Below are 25,051 nucleotides of genomic sequence, written 5' to 3' on the forward strand. Positions count from 1 at the left end.
TCCGCGCCGTCCGCCATTTTATTTTAATGCTTCCGTTTCACTTTGTCACGGCTGGGTGCTTCTTGTATGAATTTTGATTTTATATTGATATTTCTACGTACTTTAGGTGGTTAAACTCTCGATTGTGATCTAATTGTGATTTAAAATGTTTTTGTTTTGGTAAACTTGCGATCCAGGCCGGCGTTTTTTGGTATTGTAGGTAAGTTATGTGTAAAAAATCAGGGGCGTAATTTACTGCATCACGTAGTGTTTCACGCGTTACCAATATAGCTTTTGATGTACTGTAATGGGATTTTTATGTACAAATTACATCCTGGGTACTCGTCAAGTTGAATTAGTTTCATAGGTCTTCACTTTCGGAAGTTGAATGTGAGCGTGGTATTTATGTGATGTGACGTAGTAACTGTAAGGCCACCTCTTCTAACTCTACCTAGTTACTTACGTGATTTTTACACGTAAAACAAACCTAAAACTACTCCAATGTTATTTGGTAACCATCGACTAACATTCAGTTTGTTGCGTGTAATTTTTCGTGAATACTTTCTTAACACGCCGTTAGGTTTTGTATAATATTGCGATAACAGCACCACATAGCTGTTAGTAGCAATAATATTTTATGTCCCAGACTATGTATAGTCGACAACACATCAGACTAGTCATTGTTGTTGCAAAATAACTCCTATTGCAACTGCTATAAAAATGCCACACTAACTGTCAGCGTATGTGCGACCGCCCATACATACCTACATTGCTATTAAAAACACTAACCAAATACCTACATGTCAATGAAATGTAGTAAGAGATCCAAAATGTACTCTTTTTAGTTATGTACTTGCTTCAAAATTATGATAGTCCTTTCTAAAATAAATTATATGTAAGAAAAAGAACTGTCCCATGACTCATCTATTAATGACTTTCATTTACCCTAATAAAGTAATTACACCAATTTGTAATGATCAATCAAAGCACTTTTAATGACTATTACTATCAGTTTAACTTTTATTTTGTAGTGACAAACTTGTGTAAAGATTGTATTTAACCTGTGAGACATTATAACCAACAAACAAATAGACGCACCTTTCCCTTGTTCGTAGGTAACGGACAAGATTCACCATGAGTGTCATCATAAGACTACAGAACCTCCCGTGGTCTGCGAATGCCCTGGATATTAGGAATTTCTTTCGGGGCCTCTCGATACCAGAGGGGGGTGTGCACATCGTAGGAGGCGAGCTCGGAGATGCGTTCATTGCGTTCAGGTAGATATACTCATCACAAATACTCGTGGCGCTGTGAATATTTCTCAAGAACACATTTCTTGGGAAATATCACAGTTACTTGATCTCACGTTTGATTATAGTTTAAGTAGAATTAAGAATTTATTTTTTACTAGTATTTTTCAATAAATGGACCAAATCACAGACTGTGTTTATACCCAAAGAAACACAACTCCTATAAAAAGAAAGAAATGATAAGCTAACAAAGTGTCATCACAATGATGAAAAGTTTACAATACATTACTAATTCGTGCCTAGAACTACTTTGGTATCTAATCCAAAGTACTTTTATGTATGTATTAACTTGTAATGTATTGTCAATTATTCTGTTGAAAATGATTTTGATCATCTGTAACTGAAGACTAGTTACAAACTGACCCTGAAGAATGGTTAAATTCCATAAAATAGATACTCCTCTGTGTAAATACCTAAGAAACGACAATGGAACATAGTTCTTCATTGTAGCATGTGGACAATGATCATCTGAACTGGTTAGTAGTCTCTAAAACCCTGATAGGTACCGTCACACAGGAGCGATCCAGGGTGTGGAGTAATATTGGTAAGTATTTAACAAAACATTCTTCTACTGTATGCTAAGACTATATTTTTATTTGTACTGGCTTATTTTATTAGGTTTTGTATTGCGAAGCCCAAGACCGTATTTAGTGCGGTGGGCTGTTCATTGTCTCGGATTTTTATTTTTATGAAAACAACTGACGCAGACAACATTGCTTTACATCTAGCGGTCTGAAAAATAGTTTACACCCATTCTCAGACCTAAATATATGTAGGTACATACAAAATTTCGTGACAGTCAAGGCGTTTTAAACTAGTTTTGTAACTAGATAGTATTGAATTCTTTAAGACATTCATGACATGACACCTTAATTTATGATCTGTTATGGATAACATTTATTACTGGCTCATATAAGTACCTACCTAATAATCTTCCAAATAATTTACCATTTACCTACTTTGTTGCAATGGAAGAAACTGAAAGCTTTCTTAATTTTTACAGACAGATTTCAAATTTATGGTTTAATGCTCTGAAAATTAAGGGACCAACTTGAGAATTCCCTAAAAATATTTATTTTCTGGATAGTTATCGCGGTTTCTTTGTAATAACTAGAAAGCATGTTGGCCTAATTTTTTATTTTCGATATCCACCACTGAGGGATAAAGAAACTTAATTTTCCCAGTGTCCACCATTGGGGGCCGATGGGAAGATTTTAGTAGCATAGTCCCCCACTGGCGGATATTGCAACTTTTTTCCCAATGTCCTCCGGTGGATAGTGGGAATAAGCCATAATCTCATGTACCTACTTTCGTCACGTATCTGTAAATGTATGGCAAATATATAAAAAAAGAATCGCCGTGTGGTTCCTTAGCATAAAATATTTATACAATCAACTGCATCAAATAGCATCTACCTGCTACATTCAGACAATGTAAAAATACACAAAAGATAGCAAAAAAAAAAACAAGATACATATCTACGCTAAATCCCGGTGCAATACCTCTGTACACACACAATTAATTTAAACATAAGTATGACAGTATTTTAGACTACCTAATAAAAGCAAAGTTTGACCATCTAAAATTTAAGGACATACCGCCTCCTAAGTAAGGACTCTTTCGCAAAATTATTTGTAACTGCTGCATATTAGTTGGCCTTGGCGTCAATACAAAAAAAAAGTATTAAGTCAAGGAGAAGAAATACGCTAAAAATTGAATACTGTCGAGCTCGACCACCACCTCATAGTATAAGTAGGTATTTATTTATTTACGTTTCACTTCAAAATAATAACTCAATATTTAGATTATGTATTGTATTTTATTTGTATTTATGTATTTGACTTCAAATATGATTGTATGATATGATGCTGATATTTGGTGAGATGATAGGTATAGTATGTATGATAATGATGACCTGAAGGATGCTACCAACCACTTTCGTTCCGTCTCCTGCCGAACCAGTCTCTTTTCAGTACCTACATTGTGGCGTATCTTAACTCTATCTAACATTTATAAAAAATCTCGGATCTGTGGCGCTTAAAAAATTAAAATGGAAAAACCTATAAGACTAACTCCAAAGTTAATAGGAAGTTTTGGATTCTCACGTGAGATTACTCTCGTTCGTAACAATCTATTCTATCGTGTTTAAGATTTGTAATACTGGCTTAAATGTTCCTTAAGGTTTGATAAAATAGGGACTGTTCTATTCCGAAAGGGAAAAATAGATAGCCATATTAATTGTCGAATAAGCATTTGTTCTTAGACTTCTTAAGCCTGAACTTTGAAGTATCGACCAAACTTGCTACTCGCCTTCCGAAAAAATCTGATCTATCAAATCTTTATCAGCCCAGCAATCGTCGACACCACTCTGCTTGTAGACAACGCTTTCGATAACTTACCCGTTATGTAGAGATGTCTTGATGGAGACCTTTGCTTTCATAATCTTAGGCTTTAACAGAGCCGATATTTATTTATCAGCTAACTACGAATTAATATCTGATATGAATGACCTCCGGTCGAGACGTGTCAATCGAACATGGTGATCACAACGGTAATAGATTTGGAAATCTACGTATGCAGCTGTTCTGCTCTAACTTCGGATTCTTCTTATGCTGTTTTGGATATAACTGCGACCGAATGCCCAGCGCAGTGAAAACTTCGAAAATCGCCTTTATTAGTCCCGCACGCCCGTGCCGCATAATCAGCAGATTCGCCTCATTTCTTCGCTTCTAAGTATCGTAGTTCGTAATAAGGAGTGCTGATACTGATTTAGGTGAAAGTGCTACTTGCTGGCGTGGCGTCGTGCTGGCCGTTAACTGGGAGACTCCTACATCACCAACCAGCCAGAAAGAGCACTTAACTTTTGTGCGAAAAAAATCAAACTACGCTAAAGCTCGCTCGATAGACGGATTCCTCTATTTACATGCAGCGAACCTAGATCACTGAGGCTCCGGACCGTGTGGCTCAGGCCTTTCAACACCAGCGCGTACCGGGACTCGTGAGTAATGAACAAAGGTCTAGGTTATAGCTATAGATTTATCCTATACCACCCGTTGCTACCTACGAAAAAGTTATGACGCGTGTTGCGCTCTCTCTAGTGTATGCTAGTGTTCATAGCGCTTATGTCTTCTTTGGTACACATGGTATACGTACACATACGATACGGTCGTTCGATTTTAGAATATCATTCGTGTTGTTTCGTATTTAAGTTTCTCCATTCTTGTTGCTTGTTACTGCAGGAAATCGGTGATCAGAAGTTTCTGCGGTCACTTCTAATAATTAAGGTGATGTAATATCCTTAGTCTTTTCTAGGTCTCATGTTAGGTAGCGTTAATATTCACGTCGTGGCTGTATAAAATTCGATTTATTGATTGACTTGGACTTATTTTGATGTAACAGGAAACAACTTTATACGAGAATATAAAGTGAAAACTCTAATAATTCGAGATTATTGAAGTCACACGGATCAAAAAAATCTAAAATGACTGGAACAGAGATTTTAATTCCTCTAAAAAATATTGTAGAAGATAAGCGGAATGTAATCATTTAGATGGTGGGACGGACCGGTGAAGCTGACTACGCTGACTTCTTCGCTGATGTAAATTTCTTTTTCTTCATAACGAATATGAAAAAAAATTAGGAATGAAACTACTTTCCTTCTTAGGATGCGGCTTTCATCACCGTCGCCTGTCATCGATGCTAATTAAGCAATGCTCTAATCGTTGCCATAAAAGTTCCTCTTTCCAGGACCTTAATTTATGAACCAATACTACACGAGGCTCTTCACCGATAATGACTGTCGTTAGTATTAATGAAGTACGTCAATCAAGGCCTTTTGCTCACATTCTTGGAAAATGTGTTATTATTATACGTTACTATAACTCGATCTTCACTTTTCTGACTGTCTAGGATCTATTCGATCGTTCGTTTCAGCCAAACGACGTCTTGTGCTGGATACGGGCCTTCCCCAGGGATTTCCAGAACGACCGGTCCTGCACTGCCCGCATCCAGGTACTTCTCTCGACCTTCACCATATCGACCTAAAATCTGCATTTCTGAAGTTACCTATTAGATCATTTACAAGAGGAATAGCACTAAAAATCTAACACAGACTTCATTTTTAAAAATAACGGTTGTATAAGACCAAATTCATATTTCTGAAGTAGGTTACGACTTGCACATACTAAGGACTACCTGCACAGTACCGGTTGGGTTAGGTACCATTTTATATGTATGGTTGGTTTTATGCTACATGGCGGATTATTCCACATTTTCCCATTGAAGATTCCGTCTTTTCCCGTCGTCCCCTAGTGGTGGATATTGGAATAAAAGTTGCTATATCCGTCAGTGGGGGGGAAAACGCTACTGAAATTTTCCCATTGGCTCTACTAGTGGAGTCTCAGCCTCAAAAAGTAGCGTTGTCTCCTCCAATATTCGATTTGTTTAGAATCTTCAATGGGGAAAGAATATCCATAACAGTTGACTATTTCTAACTGAATAAATCTATTAGGTTAAACAAATTTCTGTAATTCTGTCTAGGTACTTACATTCTAGCTAAACAATACTATTTGGTAGCACCAGTTTCTTCACATTATATTAAAGGAATTGAAACTGTCAGCTGTGGAGGAGGAGAATAGTGTATTTCTGCTGTACTTAACAAAAACCAGATAAAAATAATTCTTAATATATTATCAATTTGACCGTGTGAACTTCATGATTTGATTATTAGAGTTGATACTGAAGTCTTGTGCCAATATCGAGCAGAGTGGTTCTTATGTCTGATTATTCCCATTTACCCCCCTAGTGTCGTGTGCCCGCAGTGGGGACAACTGGGAATAAGTATAATCCCAGCTCACTTGCACAAATTAAATGAAAATATTTAAAACTGGAAATCCGTTACTTTTTGAGTGTCGCCTTCAGATAGACAAAATTCTGCTTTGTTTATGAGTATCTCTTTTATAATTTACAGGACTAATAATCCACTGTACAAATGCCGTTTTTCATAAATAGGAGACTGGGACATTATTGTAAATTAATTCCCAATCTCCCCCAGTGGGGGCAAGTGGGAATAACCCGACTACTTGCAGTCTTGCACTAATACATCTTTCGTTAGACCGTATTTTTTCTAATACACATCTGCGTTCATTCTGCCACGCTTTTAATATTGAACCTATGTGTATGGTTATTCGTTTTGCTATAAAAAACATAATTAATGGATTAATCTGCGTAGCAGCTTGTGATATCGCGAGTATGTGTGTGAGTGAACAAGAATGCTGATTGCCAATGAAGCGGCGCACCCGCACGCAGTAATACACTCAGGGAAATCAAACTATAGACTTAATGAAAAATGTATAAAGGATAAAGAATTATCACGGAAATTAAAAACAAACTTTCATCGCTGACTCCTGGCTAGACTTCAATGTTTTAATTTCAATCGTTGCTATTTCGTGTCAAACCATTGTGTTCTAATCCGTAAAGAATTTTCTTAAATAATAAAATCATTTTGTGGAATAGGTATGACTTCTCTTAATAACATGCTTGATAAATACTAGTGTACGGCTCTATAGGATCCTCGTTTCCTTGGAACTGTTAATAGTTATTGCACAGTCAGAGACATGAACTGACTGATGCTTTGGCTACGATAGCGGTTGAACAAAATTCACGTACTACCGAACTAAGAGTATTATGAATAATAATTATAATTATTTTATAACTATTTACGAGTATTTAGAGATCTTGAGCAGGTCACATACATCCTACATCAAATTCAAAGATCTTCCTGCGGTCACTCAAAATTAAATATCAACTAAGTATTGCAGAGACCTTAGTTACCGAGCTCAAGTTATGGTCTTTTTCACGTTCTGTATGTAGGCACTTCTAACTTGAACTTTGGAGGTCCTTTCCTTCCGTGCGGCTGTTGCTGATACATTGATACAGTACAGGTGGTCACCGAAGGTAATATTAAAGTACAGGATATAGAGCACATTTTAGGTGTAGGTAGGGCTACCAGAAAGTACACTCTAAACTTGAAAACTAAAAAAAAATCGTCGATTGCGTTTAGGATTTAGTTTCTGGAGTATTATAAAAATTCCAGTACTTCGGACAGCCAGCGCGGACTAAAAGAAGCCACCACTTTCCTGATTCCTGTCAACCGGATTCTACCATGTAGTCGGTATTTCTGTAACTAATAGGTAAATCCTAGTAAAAATGAAATCTTTAATGCTGATCCTGCCAGAAACTGCCCGCGGTGATATCTGTCTTGTGCGAGTTATTTTATAATAGTTTTTTTTGTGTTCATGGCACTTATATTTTCATAGTTCTCTCTTTACGACATGGCTCATTATAGTGTGGAGCTGTGGTTCTAGCGATTCGCTAGTTTCTATAATTTATTTGTTTACTATCATAATCATAAACTACAGTAACAAAGCTTACGACCATTCGGTTTCGGTGCAAGTTTTGATTAGGTACTTACCTTACGGTGAAATATATTCTTATTCTTTGGTAATATTGAGTTCAATGTATTTTTTATTTATTTGTCTATTAAAGATACATAATTGGAGTATTACATTTAGACCACTAGAGTTTCTCAAAAAGCTAACGAGTCTACAAAAGATACCTTTTATTCAAATATTTTTAAAACTTTTTAATTTTAGTTAAAAATTCCCAGTGGTCCCCAGTGGAGGTGACGCAGATGCAGCGATGGGGGCAACTGGGAAATTCATATGCAAAAAAATTCTGGTGATTTTCTAATTAAATCCATTATTGAATGAAAAAATTTTAATATCAGTTGTCCACACATTTTCAGTCAAAAAAACATACTGCTTTTTTGGTGAACAAAAAAGAGGCGGGAAGCTAAAAACAAATAATACATAATACCTACATTAGTAATAATAGTTAAGAACATTAATATAGTAATAAAGCCTTTAAAATTCAAAGAACGATTAATTTGGCTCCTTCAGCCCTTAAATATAGCTTTAAACATACATATTTTAAAATCTTTGTGATTCACGCTGACTGCAAATGCCTCCATCAACACATAATATCCCATAATGGGTAGCTAAGTAATTTGTAAATCCTGACGCAAGGTAAAGCAAGAAATATATAATAGGTAGCAAAGCTATGTTAAAAAATAGTTTCGAGCTTTAAAGTAATTTGTCTTGACTAATATATGAACGCACAGAACTACTGCGCACGTTTTAGGAAGAATTTCTTCAAGAGTGATTATACTCATCATTTAAAAAGGTAAGGATATCTGGCATTGCATCCACTGACGGCCATACGATTATTTCTAAAGATCTAGAAAGTAATGTGTTGGTGGTACAATTCCGCCAACTCTTGGTAAGTTCTGGCCTTGGAGAAATGTTTTAAGTATCATTTGACGTACGAGACAAAAAGTTTGAGGTATCTGGCCTCTACTAAATGGTCCTTTTCCTTTACGTCACTGAAGCTTGTGGTAGCCAATTTCAGTATCTAGTCAGTAGTTTCCTTAATCATAATCTCAATGACATCTGCTCTGCTATAATAAACCACACCCTGAAATCTTGTTATGTTACTTACTACATTTGTACACCCACATATTTGTCCTTCAATTGCAATAATGCCACAGTGTCTGGAGAAATTCCTTTTCATGTCTGGCCGATAAGAAAGGCACTCTAACTCCTGAGGTCCCATATCCATTAATGACTTATGTTACATTACAAAACATAGTCTATCGTTTGTGAACGTATGGCAATGATACTTTAGCGTGTCACTTTAGAGGGCTTTTAGAGGCTTTTTAGATTGGTGTTCGGTTGGGCTAAAATGTAAATTTCGTTCGTTCGCTTTGACGTCTATTACTCGAAAAAAAAGTAATCAAGGGTTTCTACAACCATCCGACGCTGCTCGCATCCAGGCTCTTCCCGCGACTTTCAACAGATCGGCGGTCCATCGAGTGAATATGGGGCCTGCATACATCTTCCGGTCCGTAATTGACGGAGTTCTGCGGTAACAAACATAAAAAAATTAAGTCGGTTAAAATAATATCTTTTAACATTTATAGGCCTCAGTTACGTTACGATAGTTTTCATCGTAACGTAACTGAGGCCTAGATAGAACTTCAACTAGAAATTCAAGCGTATAAATACTAAAACTTTGTAGGTCTGATGATATCCGTCAGGATTTTATTTTACAAAAATCCTTTATTTCTAATTCCTTTTTTTTCCGTAACTTCTCAAATTACTGCTGATGAAATAATATGTTATTTCTGTCACCCCTGTAACGACTGCCTACGGAGGTAAATGGGAATTGGAATTCCCAGGCGCCACCTGTGGCAACTGCCCCCTCACTAGTGTCACCTCCAGTGGGGGCAAGTGGGAAAAACAATAATTAGGTACTTATTTCCCCGCCTGTGAAAAACGTTATGATAAAATTACTATACATACATCGCTACAAATAATTGAACAATATATCGTCTGTCTATTCTATCTGAATGCGAATTCAAAAATACCAAACGAATTTCCATACGGCTTTCATTTCGTTAATCCAATTGGTAAAAGTTTTTTTGTAAAATTAATTCCTAGCTGCCTCCAGAGAGTCTTGATCCTACTTGCCTTTGGAAGCTATGTCCGCGGGGACGACTGGGAACTCCGAACTGAGGATTCCGGGTGTAGCTCGCTTCCACCTTCGGCCTGATCGTCACTTACCATCAGGTGGCCAAGGCCAAGAGCTTCCACGTTGTGGATAAAAAAAAACCATTATTCTTGGGTTTTGGGAGGATTATTCTTCCACTAATATCTGCTGCTATTTAAGGCAACTTAAACATTTACAAGCCCATGAAACTGAAATTCAAGCGACTGCTCGGCAACTGAGGGAACCGCGAACAACTGAATTTCCAGTGCGTGGTAGTTTTCAATCCAAATAAATATTTTTGTCATTTATTCTACTGGCATCGTAAGCAGATTTATTTATTTTACCGGATTGCTGCAAAAATAATGGCTGCGCTACAGGTATGAGTCGTGGTGTAGTACAAGTAGGGTTGCCAGGTACAAAAACCGAACTCGGTGCTTCATTTGGCCGGACATTTAACCCTAAGGGTAAAAAATATGATTGGAATATCTTCATTTATATCAGCCGCGTCCTCCTCATTAGCCAGTATCACCATGTTGTTCTTGAGGGAAGATACCTGGTTCTATACCTCTAGCATGAAAAACTTTCGTCTTCGAATCGTTTGCGTATTCGACAAAATTCGATACTCAATCTTCGAATTAAACGATAACGTGACAGTTTTGATTCTCAAAATAAGTTTCGTGCAACCATTTCTCATACTAAGTTCACTTTACGACACGTTCACAAGGGCGCTGTTGCAGTTTTCGTACTAAATCTTTTGATGGCGATTCGAATAAGCAAACGATTCGAACTCGAAAGTTTTTCGTGCTAGCCGTACTGAAGTGCCTTTCCACCAGTTCGAAGTTTTCTTGAAGATTATTTATCTGGATCTGCATGCGATGGCGGGTCTCATCTCTTGAACGGCGCTATGGGATTGCAAGGAGCGGTACAAAAGCGGTTGTTCCCAGTTGTGCCACTCGCATCGTTCCCACTGGAAACTTTTTGTTGTTGGTTTCATCTTCAAATGTCCAAAACCACATTTGTTAATGGTTCCGCTTTCATAACTAGACAGAGATACAGGTAGTAGGACCTTAGACTTAAATATGCACTTACCTACCGTTAATTTACACGCGCTCGTGGAGTGGTAGATTAGGTTGCCTATTAACCAGGTAGCATGAAGGAGGATTCAGAATCCTATAGAACGAAGAGGACACAGCACAGGTGCCAAAATACGTTTTTCCTATTATTTAGCAATCTTGCACGCACATTTTGTTGGTCTATCGACACTGAATCGTAGAAGTACATACCTACTTATGTAAAGTACTTATCTGCTGAAACACAAGGTCTTGTCTTTAATTGCTGCGGCAATCCTCGGGTGTGTCAGACTGATGATGACAACTACGGTTTTGAAATATCTGTGTTACGCTGGGTTGCACCATCTAACTTTAACCCTTTACTATTATACGGCAGTGGGAATATATTTCCCACCATAATTATTTTGAACTTTATTCCCTCGGCACGTTAAAGCAAAGGCTTAACTATAGGTTAACAAACTTCAAAGGTCTGTCAACGAATCGCAAACCCTAAATACGCCAATGTTTTTAAAGCTGGGAGGTCTCATGTAGCTATGTCGCCCCCGGGCCTCTGACGGGCTTAGTCCGCCTCTGCAGCCAGAGGGTAATGGTAGGTTATGATGGCGGACAAAATGACATGTCGGTGTTTTTGGTAGGCAATGTTGGCACGCAATGAGGGCTATCGTTTTAGCGCTCACCAGTTAGCGCCACTGTAGAGTAAGGTCCTGTCACTTGCTAGTAGCGAAGACAGTGGCACCAACTGGTGAGCGCGAAAGTGGTAGGAGGACTATCGTATTTGCACTCATCAAGATGGCGCCACTGTAGAGTAAGGTCCTGTCAATCGCCAGGGGTGCCAACTGTTAAGTATAAAAACCCTCATTAGGATGTTCGTATTTTTGGCACTCTTCAAAGGAATAGGGATGTTTCCTGGGTATAAAAGCAAGAGTTATAATTAGTCCGTCAGTTAACTTATAAAAAAATGCTCTACCTATACGTATTTTTCACTTTTTCAAACTAATGAAAATTTAAAGAGTTAAAGCGCGCCAAAGCTTAAAAGAAGAGGCCCGTGACGTCAATGAGTGCTTAAAAGTGCAGCACTTTGTGACATCGCGCGGAACTTCAACGCACCATAACTTTGTAATTATTTGTTTGATTGACATATAAAAATACTAGCTTTCCGCCCGCGGCTTCGCCCGCGTGGATTTTTGTCTGTCACAGAAAAACTTTATCGCGCGCGTCCCTGTTTCAAAAACCGGGATAAAAACTATCCTATGTTCTTTCCCGGGACTCAAACTATCTCTATGCCAAATTTCATCAAAATCGGTTGCGAGGTTTAAGCGGGAAAGCGTAACAGACAGACAGACAGAGTTACTTTCGCATTTATAATATTAGTTGGGATAGGTACGTGTCCAATATTTTTCAATAATAAACATGACGGACTAAAAAAAATTTTTTAGGAAACTAGCCTATTGTGGTACAGCGACCAGCGTAGCTTGTGGTGTTTACACAGTGACCCATTGCTGAGTTCGTCACCGACCGCTGACCACGATAGCGGAGAGGAGAGCAGACAGAGATGGGAATAACTGATTTCGTTAAATATTTCCACATCTCTGGTCAGTGGTGATCGAGCTAGCGGCCTAGGCAGAGTTGCCGGAATCTGGTCGGAATTTGGAGAGCGATTCTCCTGACTTTTTGGACGTCTTTCGGATTCCCGGTAAAGTAAAATACCTATCTCCCGGAAAACTATTTAATAACCAATCAGATTTCTTTATTTCTACATAATATGTATTCTGCGTTAGTGAAAATAGTCTGCCAGTTCCGCAGTACGTCTCCTCTTTTCTTTCTTTCTTTCTTTCTTTCTTTCTTTCTTTGTCTCCTCTCCTCTCCGATTTGGTGGAAACCGGTGCCTGATGCACAAATCCACGTCCAACGCAAATTTTCGCCAGGCAGCATTGAAATGAGCCATCAATGCACGATTATGTGACCGACGATCGTCGAGTGATGGTGGTCTACGGTGGTGAATTACAAAGCATGGCTCATTTCAAACCATTGTCTACTTCCAGCCTTTGGGGCTATTGTGCAGATATGCGTAGAAACGCTTCAATGTTAAAAACATTTAGTTTGTTTACTAACCCCTGAGTCACACACAGGCGACAGCGGAGCGAAGTCCTTGCGACTATGCATAAAAGCACCGAAGTATGTAGGGTAAGTGCGCTAGTTNTCAAATTACATTTTCATGCAGGCAGAACTGTTACTTAGATATTATAGATTGTAACAAGTCCAAATTTGCACGGAAAGTTAGGTTTGTATTCTAATTTTTCGTATTTGTTTGTGGCAAGTCGGTCAAATGGACGAAAACAGGAGCTGGACGGAAAACCGGCGCAATTACCCTACCTACGCGAATACTTGGCTAATGGCTACACACCGCTATAGCGCGAATATTCGTGTTATCGCGTTGTGATGTATCTGGGCTAGAGGCGATACGACATTGGATTTTATTCAATTTCAGTTTCTCTTTTCGATTAGGTAGGTACGTTTTTTTATTGAGGCATTCGGAAAACTGACGAGGCGAGGTTGCTCAAAACGAACATAAGTGCGTTGCTACACTATCTACCTACTATAGCTGAGCTGAGATATTACGGTTTTTGGCATGAACGCCCACATCATCGCGCACAGCACCCATCGATAAATACACGCACCCTTAAAAAACAAGACTAAACTAATTGGCTGGCACAAAGAAAATAAGTAGGTATTAGGTAGCTGGTTGGTAGTACCTAAGGTACAAGGAGTACAAGTGTTTCTGTTGACAGTGAGTGCGAATGCGAAATTCGGAATGTGATCAGACCTCAGATCATAGAATGATCTGAGGATCAGACCAAGCATGATCATACTTTAGGTAGATCGTAGGTACCTTGATTATTTTCACTTATTTTTCTGTTGTCCGCTTTTCACTAAGTTTTATGGATATACTACATAATACTTAGACCTACTTCAAGTTCCTTATCAAACTACCTTATTTTACCTAAATGGCTTAGCACCAGTGGTGCATGCCGGTGGTGCAAAGGGTACAAAAGGAAAACTTTCCGGTCGGATAGTTAATTAAAAAAAATCAATTTTCATCATCCTTTCCTGATCATATCCACTTCAGAGGATTTGATTGAAGCAATAGGGACGAGACGAGAGCTGCGAATAGGTTCATAACATAACTCCTTAGGCCCAGTTTTGTTAGTTTACATTTTGTTAATATTTAACCATTAGTAGCAAAATTTAACAATGAGGANAATTAGTTCTTTTAACTATGAATAAAAAAACTGGGCCTAGAATGCCTCTTATCGTAAGTGAATCAATCAATTCTGCCAGCCTTTACCTAATAGGCGGCTAAATGTCAAAAATAATTTTAGTTAGAACCGAAAACATAGCTTGATGTGCCAGGTTTTCGCTGAACAGGTAGAGAAAGAAGTTCGAAAATAAAAAAAATAATGGCTAACAATGGTGAATCGACAATGCGCCACCTAGCGGGATACTGGGGAAAAACTGTTTCGAATGGATCCCTCATTACAATATTGATGAGTTCGATGATTAGATTAAATGGGTTAAACAGCCGTAAAGGTAGGGTATAAATGAATGGCAGGTCAATATGAAAAATAATTGAAAGAAATTACGTGTCATTGATCAAAACAATAAAAAACCGGAAATGATTGATAAACGCATAACTATTAATTGATGTGTCCACGTGGGAATGTGTCTGATTGAAAATGTGTCCCGTTGAAATTGTGTCTCGTTGGAACCAAATCTTTTTTACTTAGCCCTACATAAGTAGAGCTTGAGAAAGATTAGATAACATATTCTAAAACTTAATTCAATAGATGCACAAAATGTCTATGACAATATTGATAGGATATATAGCTCGTGGTTGTCATAGCTCGTGGTTGTCACTCATCTCTGGGCGGGAAACGAACCTGCAACCATCCGGCCAGGGATTGCGCTAAAAATTTTCAACTGGACGACGAAAGAACATCAGAACTTAATGCCTTGAGATACTTAATTGGTCATTAATTAATCAATTCATAGGACTAAATAGGGTAAAAACGCGCATCTTAGTTCGAGCCCTCACTGGACACTGCAGCTTAAACAAGCACTTGTTCACTATGGGACTGTCCCGAAACAAGAACGTGCAGGATGTGCCAAGAGCAGATGAAACGCCACTACACATTCTCACGGACTGCGAACCTTTGATGCGCAAGCGGAGCTTAGACCTGGGCAAACAAATCCTAAGCCCACAAGATGTAAAACATATCGCCCCCAAAAGATACCTACTGCACTTCCTAATGGATGCAGGACTCGGAGGCAAACTGTAAGGAAAATAGCGGCGATCACAATATATCGGTACCGGTCGCAGTGATATTAGGACTTTATCGAACTAGAATAGCCGGTCAACACAAATTTAAAAAAAAATCATTGCAATTAGGTAATTTAACCGTCAATTTTGTCATTCGGCAGTTTGGCACTACGCGGAACCGTAGTTTTGGGCTGACACTGTGTAGGTTTGTTGTCGACACAATAAGAAGAAGATCGATGTTGGTTGATACTGCAACATTTACTTAGTAATTTACTGCGGCTGCTACCGCTTACTTAGCTTACCTTACAGACAGGCTATTTTCACCAAAGCGGAGCAGAGCGGTAGGTACGGAGACGAGATGCGTAGCTTTCAGCTGTCAGTCTATTTATTTTTTTGATCACCAACAATTACTAAGAGTAGGCGCACACCGTTGATTTTTCGTCGGCCAATAGTTTAGTCGGGCAGTTAAAATCGGGCACAACTATCGGCCAACTAAAAATCAACGGTGTGCGCCTACTCTAACACCTATTGCTATCTATCATCTATGATACACCGCACATCTCCACACCGCCGCCGCTGTCAAATTCTATAGAAAAACAAGTGCGCCTTACACTTCTCCGCTCGATACATTTCCACCGAAGCGGAGCAGAGTGGAGATGTGCAAATAATGGAATCTGATTGGTTATTCAAAAAACATTTCTGCTCCGCTCCGCCTTGGTGGAAACCGGGCCTTACTTACTGTCTAAAAGGTTGACAGGGCCGTCTTTATCCCACTGCTGCATCCATAGCACATAAATAACGTCGCTTGCCTCTCTAACTGACGTAACTGACATTTAGCAAAATTTTCAGGCGATTAGACAGATCGATTCGTCTTGCGAAATTGATTAGGATGGTGTAGATAACTTAGTTTCGAAAAAAATGTCAGTCAGTTAGAGAGGCAAGCGACGATAAGATCATGAATAATACGTCTTATAAATACGACAATTAATTTACAAAATTAACAGATTTTTTTAAAGATTAGTTGGGGGCTCTAGAACACTGCACAGAGGCCCCTGGGTTGTTCCAGATCCAAAATTGGATATGCTAACAGTTCATATTTTATTTCTATCTCTATCATCAGCTTATTTCAACCACATAAAGCGCCACTGTGTCACACCTTTAGGTCTTTAGTAAGTATCTTATTACAGAACAGACTGTAGACCAAGTCCGTAAGGCCAGGGAGGGCAAGGATAAACGAATTAAAGTCCCTTAGGTCAGGACTTTAGAGCATTTCAATTTGCCGAAAAATCCTGTCGTTCAGGTTCATAGCACCGCAAGTGTATTCTTGCATGCAATATGCATCCTTGTTTCCTACTAGAAAGAATCAGATTCGATCTACTCGTTTGCCAGATAAAAACATGCCAGTATAGCATAGTTAGTGGCACGTGCAAGTTACTAGCAAGTGTACCACCACCTTTATGGCATTGCGGCGCATGCAATCGTTTGTTGCCTGAGTATTGAGCTTTTAATTAAACCTATCACCTATAGTGAGAGTCCAGGTTTCATGATGGCTAAAGAAATTAGGAAAGTAGGTTTTATCGCAAAAACTACTGTCTGTGCTGAAGGAATTTTAGGTAAGAAGTACGATTTTTGAATTAGTTGTACGTGTCTAATACTCGTGTAGTAGTCACCTCACTCTCGCTACATAATATGAGGTTTATTTATTATGAACATACTTATTAATCTAACTAAGATAACGAACTAAAGAATGTTGCTGGAAAACGTCTAAAAGAGCTTTTAATGTTAACGTAAATAAAATTATATCTAGCTTATCCGTTTAAAATATTTACGTAGAAAGAGCCGAAGAAGAAAGAGTCTGAAAGAACGTCTACTTATTATTAGGACATTAGGTAAGTAATTTTAGGGTAATGTAGGTAATGTGAAATGGTTTTTTATAAATAGCACGTCATGACTATAGCGCGAATATGGGTATAAACACAGTCTTACCTACTTGGTACACTAATTTATTTGGTAAATACGAAGTCAATATCTCATTCTCAACATGCTTAAAAAAAGGCTTTATCTAAAAGTCCCATTTCCTTTGTTGCAGCACGGACGAAGACGCGCGCCAAGGCATGATGCTGGACGGCGGCAAGATCAAGGAGATCCAGGTCAAGCTGCTCCTTAGTTCTCGCTCCGAGATGCACAAGGTCATCGAGGCGGCGCGACAGAGCGTGCCCATCCTGTCCCTAGCCCCTCCCGCCCCCGCCCCTGTCCCAACTCCAACCCCTGTCCCCACCCCTGTCTTACCCCCCACTATCACCCCCTTCTCAACTGCGCTCGGCAACAATCTCTCAAGCTTCGGCATCCCCGGCATAGGCAACCCCCACGAGATCCCACAACCTGCTGTTATAGAACCCCCCGCCCCCCTCGCCAGCCCTACCGCTGTCCCCAATGGCGACGAGGATAAAGAAGATGAGAAACTCGAAAGAAAACGCAGCAGGGAAAAGGATAGGCGACGAACGCGATCGCGGTCCAGGTCCCGCGATAAAGATAGTAGGAAAGAACGCAAAAGAGATCGCCGCGACCGCTCGCGGTCTAGAGATCGACGCCGCCGCGACCGCAGCCGAGATCGCAGTCGCAGTAGGGACCGCCGCGATCGCAAAAGAGACCGCAAGGACCGCAGTCGCTCACGAGACCGCACGCCTACGAGGCGCTCGCGCGATCGCCGCAACGAGCGTCGTTCGCCACGCAACGAGCAATCGCAGGAGAAAGTTCCAGAGGTACAAATCGTGGAGCCGCCGGTGGCCCCGCCCGCGCCCGTCATCACCGCGATGCACGCGGCGCAGCAGCAGATGCAGCAGCAAAGCATGATGAACATGAACATGATGATGCCCAATGGATCCGCTTCTAACTCCAACGACGCGACGCCGAATAGATTCAACGATCCTTCCCTGGCTGACGCGTTCAATAAGCTGCAGGAACTGGGCAAAAAGCGCAACCCCAATGCGTTCCAGGGCGATTCGAGTCCCCAAAACGGCGGGAGTAGATTCCAGAATAGCGGCCGTGGGGGCGCGACGACCGCACGCGGCGGCGCAAACTTCCGCAACAACAGACAGTCGCGCTTCGACAGCGAGCCGCAGCGCGACTGCTGCGTGGCCATCCGCAACGCGCCCAACCACACCAGCTACGGCGACGTGCGCCGCTTCTTCCCCTTCATGATCGACAAGCACGGCATCAAGATGATCAACGACAACCTCGGCCGCCGCACCGGCAACATCTTCGTGCGCTTCTGCGACGCGCGCTCGCGACAGCTCGCCCTCCAGCGCAAGAACAACGAGCTCAAGGGCGCCGACGTGGCCGTGGAGCCCCTCGACGACGCCGCCTACGAGTCCGCCGTCGATTCCTTCCTGCCCTACCGCGACGACGACGCCGACGCGCTCGTCATCGCCGACGACGAGCCGCGCCTCGTCTACAGCGTGCTCAAGCTCACAGACCTGCCGCACTTCGTCAAGGAGCACGACATCATCAAGGCCTTCGGCGACTACTCGCTGCTGTCCATCATGCTCAACGACTGCCGCCAGACGCGCACCAAGGTCGCCTTCGTGCAGTTCGTGAAGGCCGACGACGCGCGCCAGGCCTTCGACCGCAAGGAGCGGTACATTTTCGGGCGTCGCCATCCGACGATCGTGCCTGTGACCGATGAAGACTACGAGAAGGAGAAGGCGCAGAACGACCGCATGCCGGAGATCAAACCGGCCGCCTCGCCCGTCGTCGAGCCCGCGCCCGAGGGCCCGCGGGACCCGCGCCAGCGCCGCCAGTTCGACGCCGGGCCCCGCGCGCCGCAACCAGCACCTGCTCAGAACGCGCCGTTCTTCCCGGGCCCGTTCCCTCAGCAGAACTTCGCCGGCGCCGGCTTCGGCGGCCCGCAGTACGGCGGCTTCCCGGGGCCCGGCGCGATGGACCCGCGCACCGCCGCCGCCAACTGGGCGACGCGGCCCGGCGGCCCGATGAGCGGCGGGCCGATGGGCGCCGGCCCCGGCCCGATGGGCCCGATGCAGGCGATGGGCGCGAACGCGAGCCCGGCGGACGACGACGCGCTCGACTGCGTGCTCATGAAGGGTCTCCCGCGCGCCGCCACCGACCGCACCATCGTGACGTTCCTGGCGGACACCGGCGCCGTGCCGACGCGCATCCACCTGATGCTGGACGCGGCCGGGCTGCCGTCCGGCGACTGCTTCTGCGAGTTCCGCGCGGCGGCGGAGGCTCGCCTGGCCGCCGCCAAGCACGGCCGCGAGCTGGACGGCTGCCGCGTCACCGTGGACCTGGTGCCGCGCGGCGTCGTGCAGGAGGCGCTCGAGGGCCCGCGCCAGCCCGAGGGCCTGCTCGGCAGCGCGCCGCAGCAGCCGCAGTTCTACGACGCGCCCCGGGGAGGATTCGCGCCGCGCGGCGCCTTCCGCAGCCGGGGGGGCTTCGACGCCGGTCGGGGTGGGTTCGACAACGGCCGCGGGGGCTTCGACAACGGCCGGGGCGGCTTCGACGGCTCGCGCGGCGGCTACCGGGGCGGCTTCGACCAGGGCCGCGGCCAGTACCGCGGGCGCGGCGGCTTCGACCGCGGGCGGGGCGGGTTTGAGCGCGGACGCGGGCGCGGCTTCGCGGGGCGCGGGCGGGGCGGGGGCGGCGGGGGCGCGCGCGACGACGAGGACCCGGCGCTGGAAGACTTCGGCGCGCCGGGCTGCGTCGTGTCCATGGAGAACGTGCCCTTCCGCGCGTCCATCGACGAGATCATGCAGTTCTTTGGCGAGTTCGAGCTGACGACCGATGACGTCATCCGGCGGTACAACGAGCGCGGGCAGCCCACGGGCGACGCGCGAGTCGCCTTCCGCACGCCTTTCGATGNTTTTGATGCGCAACGCGCGTTAAAAACCCGCCACATGGACACGATCCACGACCGCCGCATCAGCCTGACCATCCTATAACAGGAGGCCCCCGGGGGCCCCGCGCCCTCCGACTCGGACGAAGACTGTGTAAATAATTAGTGTAATTCTAGTGATAAAGACAATGAACTGAACCCACCGGGCTGGGACTTGACAAGTGATCGGAAAACGTTGCGATTGAGCTCGCAAATTATTGTGTTATCTAGTTGATATCTTAGGTAGATGATTAAGATTTTTATGTAATTAAAGTAATTATAACTACTTTGGATTAAAACGAATTACATAAATCCTTGGTTTTTATTTAACTATCCCAACACAAAGTAGGTTAATGACATGATTTTTTATTATAACTTCACAAGTTAACGTCTATTGGCTGTACCGTAATTGATACATGCACACTTATTTTCATTGAACTCTGATAAATTATTAGATAAGAAAATTTCTCAGCAAAAGATCAATAAAACAGTACTTTTACTCACAAAAATAGTAATCACCAAGTGAATTTCAGATCTGACTGACACTATACATTGAATATTTCAATATACCTACACTCAACAAGTAAATAAAAGTAAGAAATTGTTTGTAATCAATATTTATTTCGATTCAACATTTCACCGTTTGTTTCACATAGAAATAACATCTAAGGTTCAGTTACCCAGGTTTCTCAATACACAATAATTCGACTAAGTAAATAACAAAATCAATTGCCTACTAAATTCTTAGTAACAGTAATTCTACATACATTTGCCACACTAATATTTGAAAGAAAGAATAATTTTACTGTTATACAGTGTGTCCAGTGTAACACGAGAAACGAGTGTAAATTAACTTTAGCCTTTTATAGTATATTTCCCAAATATACACACTTATGGTTTACAATAAATAATAGATTATCTAAGTTCCAAATATCAAAGAGGTAAAAGTCCTTTCTCTTACAAAATAACAATATTATTAACACTATTTATTACATAGCGTCCTTACGCATACTGTAGGAACGCCAATATAGGGTGAAATAATATAAGTTACATTGTGAGGCAGAATACTTTTATTATTAAAAATAAGAAGCTATTGGACCCGCTATGATAAAATTGCAAAAAAATATTAACTTATACTGGGAAGTAGTACAGTTTTTTGCCTCTAACTTCGTCCATTATTTGCTTCACCCTGTATGGTAGATGTTAAATCCACATTACTAAAAGGCATACAAAAGAAATGTTTAGAAAATGCATAATTTCTCATATTATAAATACGATAAACAATTACAAAATATAAGTAGTTTCTAAAACTGGAGATTTCAGTAACATGGAAGGACTATACTAATCTCATCGCATCCGTAACTACTGGCAACCAATTAAGATGNTTTCGATGCTCAGCGCGCACTGAAAACCCGCCACATGGACACGATCCACGACCGCCGCATCAGCCTGACCATCCTATAACAGGAGGCCCCCGGGGGCCCCGCGCCCTCCGACTCGGACGAAGACTGTGTAAATAATTAGTGTAATTCTAGTGATAAAGACAATGAACTGAACCCACCGGGCTGGGTCTTGACAAGTAATCGGAAAACGTTGCGATTGAGCTCGCAAATTATTGTGTTATCTAGTTGATATCTTAGGTTAGATGATTAAGATTTTTATGTAATTAAAGTAATTATAACTACTTTGAATTAAAACGAATTACATAAAATATTGGTTTTCATTTAACTATCCTAACACAGAGTAGGCTAACGACATGATTTTACATTATAACTTCACAAGTTAATTGTCTATTGGCTGTACCGAAAATGATACATGCACACTTATTTTCATAGAACTCTGATAAATTATTAGATAACTTCTCAGTAAACTATTTTACTCACAAATGAAAAACACCAAGTGAATTTCAGAGCTGACTAACACTTTATACATTGAATATTTCACCAAGTAAATAAAAGTTAGAAATTGTTTGTAATCAATATTTATTTCGATTCAACATTTCACCGTTTGTTTCACATAGAAATAACATCTAAGGTTCAGTTACAAAGGTTTCTCAATACACAATAATTCGACTAAGTAAATAACAAAATCAATTGCCTACTAAATTCTTAGTAACAGTACTACATACATTTGCCACACTAATATTTGAAAGGAAGAATAATTTTACTGTCATACAGTGTGTCCAGTGTAACACGAGAAACAAGTGTAAATTAACTTTAGCCTTTTATAGTATATTTCCCAAATATACACACTTATGGTTTACAATAAATAATAGATTATCTAAGTTCCAAATATCAAAGAGGTAAAAGTCCTTTCTCTTACAAAATAACAATATTATTAACACTATTCATTACATAGCGTCCTTACGCATACTGTAGGAACGCCGATATAGGGTGAAATAATATAAGTTACATTGTGAGGCAGAATACTTTTATTATTAAAAATAAGAAGCTATTGGACCCGCTATGATAAAATTGCAAAAAAATATTAACTTATACTGGGTATTAGTACAGTTTTTTGCCTCTAACTTCGTCCATTATTTGCTTCACCCTGTATGGTAGATGTTAAATCCACATTACTAAAAGGCATACAAAAGAAATGTTTAGAAAATGCATAATTTCTCATATAAATACGATAAACAATTACAAAATATAAGTAGTTTCTAAAACTGGAGATTTCAGTAACATGGAAGGACTATACTAATCTCATCGCATCCGTAACTACCGGCAACCAACTAAGATGTCCGCCGTGGTAACAATTTTATACAAATAAACACTAAATATTACCCTGCGCAAGGCAACGCAAAGGGAACCCAAACGAAAACCAATAAGTAAACAACGTGTACCGTTTTCATAAATCAATATGAATTTAAAAATGACACTTTAGCGTGATGTATATCATTCATATTATAGTATAGACAATACAGGGTGTTACATGCGAATATACGAAACAGGCTATTCGATAGGCTACCAATAATTTAAAAATTACGATTAAATCGTTAATTTGGTTTCGGCTGGGAATCCCCTGCTTGTCCCTGGTGCGCTAAGCCTTGCTAAACGCCGTGATACCACCAGATATCTGGTACCATCTGGTCCCAAGGCTTCTCCCCATTTGATGTGAGACAGAACCATGTCGACAATAGAGTCCACCTCAATAGAATTCAGCAATTTTATGTAATACAAAAATCCTGGACCGCGAGAGACCAGTCTAAAACCAGTAGACCATAGCACAGAGGCGTCCACTTTTAATCTGGTGTAATTAGGGGTTATTCACCAACTCACCATACGTGTGTGCAGTACCTCTAGCATGAACAACTTTCGTTTTCGAATCGTTTGCGTACTCGACAAAATTCGATATTAAATCTTCGAATTAAACGATAACGTGATAATTTTGATTCTCAAAATAAGTTTCATGCAACCATTTCTCATTATAGGTTCACTTTACGACACGTTCACAAGGGCGCTGTTGTAGTTTTTGTACTAAATCTTTTGATGACGATTCGAATACGCAAACGATTCGAACTCGAAAGTTTTTCTTGCTAGCCGTACAGTTTGGTGTAACTCAAAATTAGTATCGCTTATTATTTCATCATCTGAGGGCCTAGTGTGAGTTTACATCAAACGCGCGTCAAAAAATGACATTAAATGTATGACGGTTTGTACAGCGCCCCTAGCGGGAAACGTTCAAAAACTAAAATTTTCATACATTTTTTAAACGAGCTCACTAGTGAGCGCGTTTGATGTAGAGTCACACTCAGCCCACTGGATACACTTAAGATTTTTACGTGAATGAAATCACTTTTACGTGAGTCCAGTCTCTTGTGTCGAGTTGGTGAATAACCCGTTTGTAGTAATAATAGTAAGTAGTAATTATTTGTTTACAAGATTGCCTATTCCTGTATTTCAGGGGTGGCCAACTTGATTAGACATAAGATCTACTGTTTACTAACGAAACCCTGGGCGATCTAACACTTACATACTTCTTGAAATCTTAAATGGAACAGCATAGTTTAGTACACAATCATGTACAGTATTTTTTGCCTTGCCACGATCGACTGGACTAATATTCGCGATCGACCGGTTGGCCACCCCTGTTATACTTATGTTACATTTCGGCCCATTTCATACGGTCTCAGTCGCTTCTGCGATTTGATACAAGAAGCCAAAGTAGGACTCTTTTATACTTAAGAAATGCACAAAGCTTATTTCGATTACAATAATGTTAGTAAAATGAAATAATTATATGGAAGTAGTGATTAAATAGAGGTCTAAAAATAGATATTATTATTATGACTTATCTTTGGCTACTTAACGATACATAGTTGTTTACATTTACTCCAATTAGGTACACAGGTAGTTTTATAAAATATATTTAATTGTTAATCACCATCAAAAAATAATACACATNCAACCAATTAAGATGTCCGCCGTGGTAACAATTTTATACAAATAAACACATTAAATTACCCTGCGCAAGGCAACGCAAAGGGAACCTCAACGAAAACCAATAAGTAAATAACAGTACATGTACATTTTCATAATTTAAAAAATGACACTAGCTTGATATATTATCATTCATATTATAGTATCGACAATACAGGGTGTTACATGCGAATATACGAAACAGGCTATTCAATAATTAAAAAATTACGATTAAATCGTGAATTTGGTTTCGGCTGGGGATCCCCTGCTTGTCCCTGGTGCGCTAAGCCTTGCTAAACGCCGTGATACCACCAGATATCTGGTACCATCTGGTCCCAAGGCTTCTCCCCATTTATAGTATTACACAATCATGTATAGTATTTTTTGCCTTGCCACGATCGACTGGACTAATATTCGCGATCGACCGGTTGGCCACCCCTGTTATACTTTTACCC

The 25,051-nt window shown here is 41.0% G+C and overlaps 1 protein-coding gene and 1 long non-coding RNA gene across 3 annotated transcripts; one reads left to right on the forward strand and one right to left on the reverse strand.

Moving 5' to 3' along the window:
- Positions 1-21,710, forward strand: LOC114361462 (RNA-binding protein 12). 2 transcript variants are annotated; one of them, XM_028316494.1, is made up of 4 exons: positions 1-199; positions 1,095-1,256; positions 17,374-20,154; positions 21,561-21,710. In XM_028316494.1, exons 2-4 carry the CDS (start codon positions 1,114-1,116, stop codon positions 21,637-21,639), a joined length of 3,003 nt encoding a protein of 1,000 aa, XP_028172295.1. In that variant the 5' UTR covers positions 1-199; positions 1,095-1,113; the 3' UTR covers positions 21,640-21,710. The 2 variants fall into 2 exon arrangements, with proteins under 2 accessions (XP_028172295.1, XP_028172294.1); XM_028316493.1 differs by lacking the exon at positions 21,561-21,710 and having other exon boundaries at positions 17,374-20,313.
- Positions 8,454-11,642, reverse strand: LOC114361463 (uncharacterized). Its single transcript, XR_003656598.1, has 2 exons — positions 10,990-11,642; positions 8,454-9,267 (listed from the first exon to the last, which is right to left on the reverse strand). It is a non-coding gene; the product is annotated as an uncharacterized LOC114361463 (long non-coding RNA).
- Positions 21,711-25,051: the final 3,341 nt, after the last annotated feature.

This window comes from Ostrinia furnacalis, unplaced genomic scaffold, assembly GCF_004193835.3.
Source record: "Ostrinia furnacalis isolate ACB-3 unplaced genomic scaffold, ASM419383v2 OfSCF5758, whole genome shotgun sequence".
NCBI lineage: Eukaryota > Metazoa > Arthropoda > Insecta > Lepidoptera > Crambidae > Ostrinia > Ostrinia furnacalis.